At 44.4% G+C, this 14,725-nt stretch overlaps 1 protein-coding gene across 6 annotated transcripts in view; it reads left to right on the top strand.

Annotated features, from left to right (window-relative positions):
- The window catches only part of COL4A6 (collagen type IV alpha 6 chain), a 284,095-nt gene that overhangs the window by 122,868 nt on the left and 146,502 nt on the right, over positions 1-14,725 (top strand). For all 6 annotated transcript variants that reach the window (XM_079911243.1, XM_079911244.1, XM_079911246.1 and 3 more), the window contains one exon: positions 3,200-3,283. In XM_079911243.1, the coding sequence (XP_079767369.1) occupies positions 3,200-3,283 (84 nt within the window). The remainder of the gene's footprint in view (positions 1-3,199; positions 3,284-14,725) is intronic.

Raw genomic sequence — 14,725 nt, 5'->3', positions numbered from 1 at the left:
ATTTATTTTTGGCTGTGTTGGGTCTTCGTTGCTGCACGCGGGCATTCTCTAGTCGTTGTGAGCAGGGGCTACTCTTCGTTGTGGTAGTCAGGCTTCTCTTTGCGGTGGCTTCTCTTGTTGCAGAGCACGGGCTCTAGGTGCGCAGGCTTCAGTAGTTGTTGCATGCGGGCTCAGTAGTTGTGGCTCATGGACTTTAGAGCCCAGGCTCAGTAGTCGTGGCACATGCACGTGCCATGCATGCATGCTCCACGGCATATGGGATCTTCCCGGACCAGGGCTCCAACCCGTGTCCCCTGCATTGGCAGGTGGATTCTTAACCGCTGCGCCACCAGCGAAGTCCCTACATCTAATAGAGCCACGTATGAGCATTTACATATTAAAATACATATTGTTTCATTATGAACTACTTTTGTTTTTTCTTTGCAATACAATTATGGCGTAATAAGTGCTTTTTTTTTTTTGGCCACACTACGGGGCTTGCGGGATCGTAGTTCCCCGGATCGAAACCAGGCCCCCTGCAGTGGAAGCACAGAGTCCTAACCACTGGAGATGCATTGCATATATACACATGGAAGGGAGAAAGCATTCCAGGGTGGGAATGACACCAGTGATGTGGCCTGGTTTAGCAACGGTTAGCGTGTCCCCAGACAAGCCAGGATAGGTCAGAGACTTCCTCTGTTCTTGGTCTTGCCATGTTCCCTGGAAGCCACTCCTTTTATCCCTGTCCTCCCCCCGGCCCCCTCCCCCGCCCAGTGTAATTGAAGACTCCTGGGGGAACTGCCAGGACCAGCATTACAGGAAATTGCCTTGTGGCCAGTGGGGCTTCTCTGGTTACTTTCCTCAGTGACAGAAGACAGTGATGGCTTCCTGTCTGTTAGCTGGGTGTCTTTGCCTCCTTGTTATGCCAAGTTCCCAAGAAACCTCAGCTTGTGCTCCTTATATTTTTGTTCAGCTCCTGTTATTGGGATTTTTTCCCCCTGTCTTATCCAGCTCCCTGCCTCCAGCCTCCTTGCTCCACGCTAGAGATCTGGAAACTTTTGGTCCATGATGGACAAATTTTATGGGACACCTAAAGGGCATTGTTTCGAATTAGGCCATAGCTCCAAACAGATACCAGTTTGGCAATGTCTGTTGAGTCCTCTCCCTTGAAGGTGATGAATTTATCATCCGGAAACAGACTGGTGTTTTTTCTCCTTACTAATTATACGTGTTCATTGAAGACTGCTTGGAGAATACAGAACTATATGGAAAAGCAATAGAAATTATCCATTATGCTGAGAAATATAGCACTCAACATTAGACAAAGGGGGCACAGCACTGGTGAGGATTAAATTCAAAGCTGCTCTGCCTCCCTGTTCTCTATTCCATTCCAGCCCCCAGCTTTCACCTTCCACAGCACCTCTTGATCTCACCCTTATGAAAACTTGCCTGTCCTGTATACCATAAAGTGGAGGGCAAACTGGAAACTGTACAAAAGCACTTACCATGTCAAAGGCATATAAGAGAGATAAAATATCTTTCATATCAAGAAGGTGTTTGGAATCTAAAATAGCAATATTTTGTCATAGCTCTGCCATCACTACCTTATTACCGAGGTGTTGTGGTGATAAAGGGTTGTGGGAATGTCTAAAGAGATAAGAGACCATCTGAGAAATTCACAGTGCTCCCTGGGAATTAGGAAAAGGTTCACAGTACAAAGAGGCAAGAATGATTAAGTGTGAGGCTGGCTCATAAATATGCCTTTCTCTTTTGAACAAAACAGCCAACATTAAACAAAAAAGTTGGATGATACTAAATCCATCCCAGAGATAAAGTTCTTATTACAGATAATAGTTAGAATTTATGTGTTGCTTTTTTCCCAAGGTGGGTAGGGTCAGAATGGCAGTTTCCTCGTTTTTGAGTCTGCATTGAGACAGAAGACTTAGAAAACACTAAGGCATAAGGGTTAAGGTCAAGGCTTGGGAGTTAGACCTGTGTTCAAATCCCAGCTCCGTGAGGTCATCAAGCATTTTTCACATGCCATCCACTGTTTTAGACATTGGGGATGCAGTGTTGGACAGCACAGATAAGGTCCCTACTTACATGGAGCTTACGTTCTAACGGGTGGGGGGGAGACAGAATGTTTAATGTTGAAAAGGTAACATAGTGCTATGATTGGAAGTAACTGGGGGCTACTTTAGGTTGAGTGGTCAGGAAAGGCCTCTCTGAGAATAGACAATTGAACTGAGACTAGGGTGATAAAAAGAGGCCAGTGATCAAAAACATCTAGGGGAAGAGCATTCCAGGCAGAAGTAACAGCTGGGGCAAAGGCCCTGAGGCAGGAACAGGCTTAAGTGTTTAAAGAATAGCATGAATACCAGTGTGATTGAAGCAGAGTGAGCCAGGGAGAGAGTGAGGAGAACAGGTTGGAGAGGGTCAGCACATGTCAGGTCATGCGGGGGACTTTGGAGAAGTTCACCTTGTTATAATCATCATCATAAAACAGAGAAGGTGGGAGTTCCCTGGCAGTCCAGGGATTAAGATTCGGCGCTTTCATTGCCGGGGTCCTGGTTCGTTCCCTGGCTGGGGAACTAGGATCCTGCAGGCCACGCAGCGCGGTCCCCCCCCCCCAAAAAAAAAAAGCAGAGAAGGGAAAAGGAAGTTGGATTGGAGAGTTTAGGGAATAGTGTTCAGTATCACCTGAGAAACTTGGATCTGACTAACTGGGCACAGGGGTTTGAATGCTGTGCTGAAAGTGGGACCCTGAGGAGAACAATTCTGAGGGCAGAGTACAGGGTGGCTATTTTCATCTATCATTACATTTCTGGCACTTGAATTTCTCTCAGGTTCTCTGCTACAGTTGCTGCTTTCTCAATGAGTGCAAATATATAAGTCCAGCGGGGCTTAGGGATACAGCTAGAGTCTATTTCCAGCCCCATGTAAAGAAATGCTCTTGTATTTTGTGGCTGGAATTTCTACCTATGTGGGGAGATGTCACAGTTCCCCAACCAGCTACCAAGCTGGCTATATAGTGAGGTATAGACCTGACCTAAAAGGGTGCTAGCTTAAGATGGCTTTTTATTTCATGGGACTCATGACACCGCCAAGCTGCTCTGATTTATTTCGTTAGGACGAGTGTGGCTAAGGGGTATGCTTCCTGGGCAGCATTGCTTCTTGCTTCACATGGTTCACTTTTTTCTTTTTTTCTTGTTTTTAATAGGGAGAGAAGAAGCCCTATGGAAAGCCATGTGGAGGCCAAGACTGCATTGGGGGCTGTAAATGCTCTCCTGAGAAAGGAGCCCGAGTAAGTTGCTTCCTTCATTGTTGAAAGACAGATAGTCACAGGAGCCGATATCTGAAGTGTGTGTGTTTTCTTTAGAATTAAACTGCTTAGAATTTTCTCTTATGACCTCATGGAACAAGCAAAGTGATGAAGACCAGCTGGAAGGAGCTTTGCTGACTAATGATAGGCAGAACTAGATTAGTCAAAGTCTCTGACGGACCGGGAAGAGGTTTCTTTCATTGACTCAATAGCGAAGTTTCCTCAAAGTTTCATCTGGGGTATTTCCAAAAGGCAATTAAGTTGTGCAGAACCAGATTATGATATGTTTGTAGATGCACATCAATTTTCATAGCTCATTTACAGATAGGCTCTTCCCTACCACTCTGGGGGACAAGCGGTCCAATCGTTATCTACAGACTAGGGATGTGCTTCATCCAAAATCAAGGGTAGCCATAAAGTCCAGAAATATAGGTGACTATACATAAAGAATGATTTATAGATATTATATTAAGGCATAGGACACGTTTCAAAACATTAAGTGATTTATTCAATGTATTGTCCTTTAATAGCCATGACCAGTTCAAATTGTTGTGCAAATTGCAATGAACACAGTGCCTTGATACAGCATTTCTATCAATCCTCGTATATGCATATGTGATGTGTTGCCCCAGATGATTTGTATTTTTGATTTGCACTGAAGAAACCTGCATCTTTAGTATAACTCAGCAAAAGTATTCAAGGGGGGGATCAATCCATAAAAAAAATAAAATCCTATCTGCGTTTTCAAAATTTATGGCCACCCTGTAGAATTGAGATCTTCCGACTTGCAGCATTGTATTTACACTCTCATCACATTCAAACCAGCCTAAGAGCTTACATTGTCAAAGGAAGGTAGCATAAATAGGTCAACCAAACCCTTAAAAACATAGCCGAACAGGGAACAGAGTGACCACTCTACCTCCTCTTTCATTATTTTCCATTTGCAGTACAGTGAAATGTCAAACTATGCCAGAATTTGAAGGAAAAGTATAAAAAGCCATCTCTTCATCAAAAGGGACCAGACATATTATACATTAAAGGCAGAGACTTAGGGAATCATAAAATATTAGAAAGCGAAGGTATCTTTGTGAGCTTCTCGTCTTATCCACAGATGGTAGAGGAAACAGTCTCTGAGAAGGAAAATGACTTCCCAGGTCACACAGCAGATTGATGACAGATTCAGGCTATTACCTGGGTCTTTTGATTTCTCGCCTATTTACTTTACCCACTGCTGTCTCCCAGGGAAGTCGTGTTCAGTACAGCCAGCGAGGCCCACGTTCTTCCTCTGATCTATATCTAGGCAACACTTTAGAAAAAAAATAATTCTACAACAAATATATGAATATGTTCTTAAACAACAGCAAGCAACACAGACAATGCAAAAGTCTCCCTTGATGTTCTCTCGGTCCCACTATTGTCTTTCTGGTCTTTTTCTGTGCATGATCAAAGATAGGTATGAATATGTATGACAATAGTTTCATTTTCTGGGGTTTTTTTCCCAAACTATAATCATAAGTATACTATGCCGTTTTGGGTTGGTTTCTTTGGTCACATAATATGTCCTTAAGATCTTTTCCTCCACCCCAAAGTTTAATCTAGCCATTTGCCTTTTGATGAACACATAGTTTGTTTCCAAATTTTTGCTATTTTGAAAAATGGAAGTGCTACAGTAGAAATCCTTGAACAGTCGTCCTTGTACTCATTTCTAGTGTTGACGCTAAGGATACGAATTACCAGATGTAAGGGTAATGGGCACTTTTAATTTTAAAAGCCAATGACCAATTACCCCACAGAGTATCTATTCAAATTTATTTACATCAGCATTGTTGTACAAGAGGGCCCATGTTTCTATACCCTTGCCATCACTTGATATTTTTGTTAATATGGGTGAAAATCATCTCAATTCCCAGACTACATGTAAGTTTAAGCATCTTTTCACATATTCATTGCAGGTTTGTATTTCCTCCGTGAATTTCCTGGACATATCCTCTCCCCACTTTCCTAAGGGGTGATTCTTATTGATTTACTTTACCCCTGCAAAGATACAGCAAGTAAAAATGGCCCAAGTGGAAGCAGATGAGATTTGAAGTTTGACACAAAAGGGCATTTCCTGATGGAGCATGAGAGACCCAGCAGCCAGGGAACTGAGAAACAACTCTGAACTGTTTGTGGGGCTGGGGAGCCTTTAAAACTAGAAATTCTTGTATATTCTGAACAGAGGTCAGTCCTACACCAGGCAAACATGCCTACGATGACCTCATTGTTTCACCCCTGGCTGAGATTTTGATCTTTGAAGATAGAAGGCGGTAGATTTCCTCTGTGAGGAGCTCTCATTTGGATTCCAAACATCTGGAGCCCTAATCTGGCTTCTCCTTTGAAAACATGAGTGGTTGAAGGGTCGTGGGATGGAGAAAAATAGAATATCACCGCACAGATTTTTTTCGTCAATATTTAAAAGACTCGGTGTCCACACAGTCAGATATGCTCCTAAAACTTTATTTGTGAAGCCTGAAGTTTCTGGGAACGCTTGTCAAGGTTAGTGAACCAGACCAAGCTGTATTTCATGAGTCAAGAGCAGGAATGTCCTATTTCCCAAGTAGATCAGGAGGCCAGTGCACATGGGGCCGATCCTGTGCACACGGATGCTTGAAGCTGCCCACGCAGCCAGGTCCTTTTTACTCATCTTCCCTACCCTCTCGCGTTCCCAGGGCCAAGCAGGATTGTTTAAACTGGACCCAGCACTGTTGACCCTGCAGGGCAGCCCCTCAGTACCCCTTTTGTGCAGATGTCAGAAAGATTTGAGACTGTTTTCCTTAGCTGAGAAGAGGGCCCCTTTTGGATTTCAAGCTGTTCTCTCCAGCTCTGCGAGCTGGGAGGGGAACGGAACGTTGGTTCACCCCTGAGATATGCTGCAGCCCTTTGCAGGGCCTGCCTCCTGCCTTGGGGAGACATCAAGCACGTAGCTTGCTGGGCAGTGTGTATTTTTCCTTTGCCAAAGGCCTCTTGAACTGATTAAGACATTTACACAACACCTAGCACTCCTGCGCAACTGTGATCCAACCCTTTTGGGCTTTAAGCCATCTCAAACTGATTTCTCGAAGGCATGCCATGCCTGGTAAAAAGCCCTTGCCTAGCGTTGCTGCACTGCTCTGTGCTTTCCAAAGCATCTTTTCCCAGGGTCTGTATCATTATCTGTATGCAACAAATAAACTGATAAGTGATTTGCCCAAGGTCACTAGCCTGTCAGCGGCTAAACCTTATTTAGCCTACTTTAGGAGAATGGCAACTTTAAAAAATGACATGCCTAGTAATGTTAAATAAAGGTGTTTCTCCCCCGCCCCTGGACATTTAAATTTGGATTTAATGTTTGACTTCAAGCTGGTAAGTGTTGTTATCTGGAAAAACCATTCTTTTGAGTTGTTCTCTTCCCTGGTTATTTTTTTTTCTTCTGCCATTGGATTGATCAAATCGTTGTAGCTTGACATTTCCATCCCTTGCTCTCTTTTCCCTACTGGATTTGAAAGCTGTCTCTGCATTACCGGCGGGTGTCTGTCTGAGTTGGGAGCAGGCGGGACTGTTTGTTTTGTTCTGAGTCTACTATTCCTTAATAGCGTTTCAGAGTTTTCCCTGTTTTAAGTGTTCTGGTGTTTACATAAAGCATGGAGAGCTCCTGATTAGCCATGCCATCTAAGGGTGCATTATCACAGAGAATCCCAAACCACAGGGAATGTTTGGATTCCCCACCTAGGTAAGGGCTGTTGGCCCCTGTTTTATGGCTGTGGAAGCTATGTCCTAGCTAGAGAGTTTATGAGACTAGCCTGAGTTTCACGAGAAACAGCCCAGGGTTCTTAATTCCTTATCTCCTGCCTGCATCCTGCTGCTTCTCTGTCACAAAGTGTGTTTCCCATGAATTCCAGAGCCCAGATGCATTCACCACCAGCCCTTCGATTTACTCTCCTCCTGCAAACAGCTGGCATTCCCTGTGTCAGCTGACTGGCGCCATGGCTACCGAGAGTACCCAGAGGTGGTTCCATTTTCTCCTGAATTAGGCAATTCCGGTAAAACATCTTTCTGTTCTCTCTGGGTGCTCTGGCCAGCCACTGTCCTTAGCCTCTCCAGTTCCAAAGCGAAAGCTCATAATGTGCATGACCTCCTTGGGTGGCCGGGCCTTGCTCCAGCTGCCTGCGGATCAGGCGTCTTGCCCCTCTGAAGGCTGGCCTCACTGCTAACGCTGGTCACCACTAACCTTCCTGTTGCCAAAAACAATGGACATTTTTCATTCTTATCTTCTTTGACTTTGCTGCACGAGATGCCCCCTTGTTTCCTGCAACTCTCGGTTCCCTTGGATTTCATCGTGCTCTTCTCTCCTGGTTCTTTCCTATTCTGATTGGGACTCCCCAGCGTTCTCTCCTCATCCTACTTCTCTTCTCACTGTAGGCCTCTCCCAGGGTGGTTTCATATATTCCAGAGATCTCAGCTACCACCCATACGGTGATAGATATTCAGCGTCTATCTCTAGTTCAGACCTTTCTCTGTAGCTTCGGATCAGCATTATCAGTTTCTCGCTGGATATCTCTGCTTGGAGTTTCACTGGCACCACAAACATGTATCACACAGAATTCAACCAGCAACTCCCACCAGACATGTTCCTTCCTAAGTCCTACCTGTGTCTTCCCCATCTCAGCCCCACCAAGCACTCCATTGCTCAAGCCAGAAACCCAGGAGTCATTCTTGTCTTCTCTTGCTTTTCTCTACCTCCAATTCGTCATCAAATCCCATCTATTTATCTTCTTAAATTGAGCTCAAATCCATCCACTTTTCTCAATACCTATTTTTCTCCAATCCAGGCCTGTATAATCTCTTACCTGAACTGCCGTAATAGCCTCCAGACTGGTCTCTCAACCCCCAGTCCCGCTATTTACTGTCCACTTGCCGCTCTGCTGTCATCATCTTTCCAAAACATAAATATGATCACAAAACTCTTGCTTAAAATCTCTCAATGGCTCCCCATAGATCTCACAATAAAATCTTAACTCTAGCAGGCTTACAAAGTTCTCCATGACAGGGCCCTTGACTACCTCTCCAACATTACCTCTCATCGCTAGGAGCCTCCCTCTTCGGAAAAAGAAACAAAACAAAACCCTACACATAAACCGAACTATTTATAGTTCACAGAACCTGCTATGTTATTTACTACATTCCAGGTTTTATACCTGCTACTCCCTTTACATGTACTTCCACTTTATATGTACTTCCACTGGCTCTACCCTTTTTCTGCTGACTTGCCTCTCTTTACCCATCCTTTAAAACTGAACACAGACTTCACCTCCTCAGAAGCTTTCCATGATTGAAGGTTATCTTCTCTTCTCATCCTTCTTCTCATGCCGAACTACAGCAATCTAATGACTTGTCTGATCTCCACTATCTTATGAATTCCTAAGGGGCAGAGATTTGGTCTCCTTAGACTCTGCAGGGGCAGTAGGCAGTACAGATTGTTTCATGAAGGACTGACCAACCAACCAACCAGTTTGGTTGGGTATGGTTCCAGCCCTGCTCTCCTGGATTAGCTCTTAGGTTGCTGTGAAGCAGATGAGAGTCTCTTGTCTAGAGAGGAATCCATTCTGCTAAAAGAAGGCAAAGAGCCAGGGCAGTCATTGCCATATCTTTTTTTAGGTCTTGTTAGCTGTAAGGATCCCAGCTCTTGCCCACACTCTGGTTCCCATAGCTTGCTTTGGGATTTTGCTCTACCTAACTCCTCTGTTTGACCTTGAAAACCCTGATTGCTTCTTACTCTGTTTTACTACCAGCAATTCGTTCTCTTTCCAAGGTGAGGACATTCATGAATAATCGTGAGTGAAAGATAATCACAACCTTTCTTTTTGACATTGATTTCACCCTCCTCTCCACCAAACCTTTTGCTTAAAGCCTCTTAACCTTATGCAAAGTTGATGGTCTTGAGTTTCCCTTGTTCCTCTTCCTTGTGGGGGGAGGGGAAAAGTGTTTGCACAGGGAAGTAGCCACTGGGTGACAGTAGGGGAGGGAAGTAAAAAATATCAAAGAGCCCTGTGTATTTTAAATATAGTTGTTTGGGTCAAGGATAATTGATGGTAATGTTAAAAGTTAGTGTCTCTGCCCGGAGTCAAGATGCACTCGTAGCCCAGCAGATGTTTGTGGTTATCTTAATCCTCTCTTTGATTATATTGGGACAGTGTGGGATTTATGGAACATATTATCCGTACTAGTGAGGGAGGCTTCTGTTAAAGAGGAGCAAAGGAGCTGGAGGAGGAGATTAATACGCAGCTGTGGAGTCAAGAGCACCGCTTTAGGTAGCCAGAGACCTCAGTGCCATGCCTGAGCTTTGCCAACTGGATGACATTGGGCTGCTGCTTTCCCCTCTCAGCGTCCCAGTTTACCAGTCAAAAGAGTGAGGGGTTTGGGCAGGGTGATCTCAAAGAACCCACCAGCTCTGATGATCGAAGTCAGACCCCGTGCTACTGTACCATGACAGTTCCTTGCCCCTCAAGTGTCTTATCGTGCTTTCTAGTGTGGCAGTGAGATACGGGGGGCCATTTTTGACAGTGTTCTACCCTCTGGAGTGGTGTCTTGGCAGCTGCATCAGACGTAAATCACTCGCCATGGCTTTTTACTGCCGATGCTAGAAGCGCCTAACAGCTGAAGTTGCACCCCTGCAGGAATGTGCCGTGCTCTCCTCCTTGGCCATCTGGCTGGTGTGATCTGAAGAGAGTCACAGGGATGTCGACTCACCACACACACCCCCCAAATAGCTTCCCTGCCTGGCCTGCCTGCAGTTCTAGCTTTAGAGACATACTCTTCAGGTTAAGCATGGCCCCATCTTTGCATTGCTTGAATAAATTGCATAGGCCTCTCCTCTGGGGACAAGTCGTGTGTACAAATCTTTAGAGACTGCTCAGTTTCCTTGTCCTGCCCTGCTCATCCATATGTCAGAGACATTGGATATCAAGACATGGGTGAGGATCTTGCCTGCTAATGTGTGACGTAGTCTCTCCTCTCCCAGAATCTGCCTTCATCTTCCCTCCACAGATGTACCCTCCTCTCCTCTCCTCTCCTTGTTTTTCTCTGGTCTCTAACTTCCTTCTTTCTCCTTCCCGGCTTCCCTCCCTCCGGCTCTAGCGTTTCTAGCTCTCCATCCCTCATTCTCATTTTCCTCACCCAGTTACTGCTCTCTGCTTTCAGTTGCCTCGGAGTGCTTCCTGTGTCACCAGTCCCTGTTTTCTGTCCTCTATGAGCAGGTGTGAAATGATAGCAGCAGGAGATCGGAAAGAGTGGCTGAGATGTACTTACAGAAGCATTGCACTTCTCCAGAGATTCTAAATCTCAAGGCCTGGATCAGTGGTCTCCAAAATTGGTGGGTTTGGGTGGAGGGGGAGGTTGGCACATGCAAATCAGTCCATTGTAAAAATCAGTGTGAAAGGAAATATTACGACTTCTATTTCCATTTAAATTGAAAACATCTAGAAAGAAATTAAGATTTGGATTAAAGCAATGTCATTTATGTAAAGTGCTTAAAACAGTGTATAGTACACCAAGTGCTATCTAAATATTAGCTATTATTAGCACTACTATTAAGCCTTTCAAATATGCAATACACGTATTGTCACTGGCACCCTCTGTTGCAGATGCTTTGTAAGGTATTCTGAGGGAAGAATGGGAGCCCACAGGTGGAAGGGTTGACCCTGGAGCCCTTACTTTTTTTTTTTTTCCTCTATGTATACCAGAGGTATTGCTACCTCCTTGGGCCCAGTTAAGCGGATTTACGGATTATATTATCTAACTACATTAACCCTCACAAAATGGACAAGTGTCTTAAGAAGATTCCTGCAAATAAACCATGTATTGAAGATAATACCAATTGCGCTTCCCTGGTGGCGCAGTGGTTGAGAGTCCGCCTGCCGATGCAGGGGACACGGGTTCGTGCCCCGGTCTGGGAGGATCCCACATGCTGCAGAGCGGCTGGGCCCGTGAGCCATGGCCGCTGAGCCTGCGTGTCCGGAGCCTGTGCTCCGCAACGGGAGAGGCCACAACAGTGAGAGGCCTGCGTACCGCAAAAAAAAAAAAAGATAGTACCAATAATGTAAAATGGCAGCGCTCACACTTCTCTTACTACTTGAATGAGTTTTTCCATCAGCCTCATTGTGAGGTAAAAAGCACAGCAACCTAATCATACCTGACAAGAAGTCAGCAAAAAAGTAATGATGCAAGAATAATCAAGAAGACTAAATGAAATATGGATTTATACCCATTCTCAGTAATGAAAGATCTTTCCCTAAGTGTGTATGGTGCCTTGAAATATTAGCTAATAATACAATGAACAAGACATTTGACATGCTATTTATTTCATCTTTAGCTCATCCTTTTACATTTTCTATTTCTTGTGTGCATTTCATAATATATGTGTAGGTACATATATATGCAGAGTAGGACATGTATATAATTTATATAATCATTAATAATATAGTGTGTATATATATAAAGTATGCTCTCATTTGTGTGTGTGTGTGTGTGGTACGCGGGCCTCTCACTGTTGTGGCCTCTCCCATTGCGGAGCACAGGCTCCGGACGCACAGGCTCAGCGGCCATGGCTCACGGGCCCAGCCACTCCGCGGCATGTGGGATCTTCCCGGACCGGGGCACGAACCTGTGTCCCCTGCATCGGCAGGCGGACTCTCAACCACTGCGCCACCAGGGAAGCCCTGCTCTAATTTTCTTTTAACTGAAAAGGGTGTGCAATCAGAAAGACTTGGAAACCACCGGCCTAGACCATACTTAAAATAGATGGGACCCACGAGCAGAGGCAAAAGAACTTGAGATGAGATAATAAATGAGATAAGAAGAAGAATAACTGTCCCCAAATCTCTTGTTCTTTCCCTATCGAACAGCCATGCCACCAACTTTAGAGCCTCACCTTGACAACTTTATATAAAATAAAGCAATGGATATCTCAGGAGCTGGGAGAGGTGAGACAGCAAAGAAATTTAAAAATCATAAAATCTCAAGCCTGGGAGGTTGGATCCAAGCCTCAAGTGGCATATCGTGGTTTCTAAACCATGCGTGTGAATGCTCTTTCCCTCTCTTTAAACGTGAAGACTTTTAGAAGAAGCCATTTCAGAGAGGTTAAGAGACTTTCCCAAGGTCCCTTGCGAGTGGCATAGCTGAGATTTGAACCAAGTATTCTATCCCCCTGCTCAGCGTTCTTTCCACCATGTCAAATGGCCTCTTAATTTCATGGCCATAATCAGCTGAGCTCATCTTGATTAGATTGTCGTGAATGGAGGAATACTTGTAGTGGAGAAGAAAAAGATGCCAAGAAGATGTAGACCAGATCTCAGCAAATCAATCGTCCTTTCCCTGCCCCAGTGAGAAGTAAGCCCTGACCATGTGTATAGCATCTGTTTATATCCTTGTCTGGGTTTTAAAATGTTTTCCTAATATCCCTGTCTTTTAAAAGTCACAGGAACTGAAATCCGTGCATAAGGAAAGCCTGGTTTTCATCTGTGATTACACAGATGAAAGTTTTGTGAGGTGTCACATCAGTTTTTACAGCTCTGATACAGGTCTGTCCCTTTATGTAGGCCACTCGCTGTATGGAAGTTCTCTGCAATGGAGTTAGAAATGTGTAGAGATGGAACTACCAAGTATATGTCAAGGAAATAATATGGTGTCTGTTCTGAGAAGACTTGCATTAATGGAAGTCTTCCAAGAATGTTTAACAAAATTAATTGCATGGCATCTCTCTTAAGCTATAGAAGTCGATGGGGAAAAATGTGCATTGCTTTGCAGAAATTTACCTCACTGTCGTCTTTTCAAAAGAGCTTTTATTTTAACACATAAGGCAAATGGCCAATTATTTAGTGACCACCTTTGCTTATAGAGGTAGAGGTCCTAGACTATGCTCTGCATTTTGTTTTTCTCATTGTGTTGCATCAGGTTCAAACCCACTACACAAACATTTAAGGAAACACTCTGGGGGGGGGTGCAGGCACTCCGGAGAATGCAGACATATCACAAGCACCAGAGTTAGGGAGACTACACACATACACACACACACACACACACACACACCACAGCCAGCAGCAGCCCTTAACTACACAGCGCTACATCATCTGATTGGAAGTCTGAGTGCCAGAGAGCACAAGTCCTCAAAAGGAGGTATTGGTATAGACTGGAGTGATTAAACAAACTATTTTTTAAAATATTATGACAAAAATGTTTCTTTAGGAAGATTAATTTGATGGGGGCTGTACAGAGTGGATTAGAGTGAGAGACATGATAGGTGGATAGAATGCTCTCTATTTTTAGAGGTTAAGTGGCATGTCCAAAATCCCCTAGCACAGCAGAATGGAAACTTTGCATTTTCTGCTGCTCAGATTCTATCTTTCTTAAATGATTCTCTCCAACCTTGAACACACGCAGAGATGCATACACATTCAAACAGTGATTTGACGATGAAGGCTCGTCTTCATTGAAGGTATCACCTTTTTGTTTTTTATGAACTGAACGATGGTACTAGTTCCTTTCCACCACATTCCTCTAACTCCTTGGAAACCAGTATCCCCATTGGTTAGTCTCTACTGATCCCAACTGAGGAAAACTCATCCCCAAACCAAGTGGAATCAGCAGCACTGAAGTGACCTTATTTTGATTACAGAGAGGACAGTAAGGTGCTTCTCTCCATCACACGCTAAAAGCTCCTACAGTTACTACAATGCCCAGTGAGAAAGGCCACCTCAGTGGGTTCTGAAAGAGCATCTGTTTCCTACTTGATGCATTTTGTTGTGGGAGTTATGAGTGAAAGGTGGGGTTTGAGGAATCATGAAAGAAGGAAGGCACTGGTTCACATAAGACAGATCTTAAAGCTTGATCAGCGGAGAAATCTACAGAATACCTTAGAATGGTTCCCTTATCCTGGTCCTACCAGCTAGGACCTTAGCAGGCTCTGTGGACTTAACTAAGCACTCGGCTTTGCTATGACAGCTTTTACAGTTTTTACAAGGTTAGTTTTACTCCTTAATTTTTGAAAACCCAGAGGAAACAAGGATCGTTCCTTTAGACCCCAGGAAGATTAATGTATATGTTTGGTTATCAGCCATATCAAAGAAACCATGGTCTCTGGCCCTGTACATGTCTTTTCTAGTTCAAGTAATTGGAGCAACTTGGCATTCCACTGCTTTGGTTGGGTTCCTTCTTGGGGTTGACACCAGTCAGTGGTTGCTGCCCCCTTCACATGTTGCTGCGGGAATGCCAGTAAAGCTCTGAGCAAAGCAGGGAGCTGTGGAGAAACAGGCTGTGAGGCCCTGAATGGAATGAGGGGTAACCAGGGTTCAGGAGCCAGGTTTCCCCAGAGAGAGACAAAAAGAAAGCAAACAAAAGGAAGAGACAGGTCTA

Source organism: Stenella coeruleoalba (genome assembly GCF_951394435.1).
Source record: "Stenella coeruleoalba genome assembly, chromosome: X".
Classification (NCBI taxonomy): domain Eukaryota; kingdom Metazoa; phylum Chordata; class Mammalia; order Artiodactyla; family Delphinidae; genus Stenella; species Stenella coeruleoalba.
Note: the sequence above shows the minus strand (reverse complement) of the source record. Positions and strands in the feature narration are given on the sequence as shown.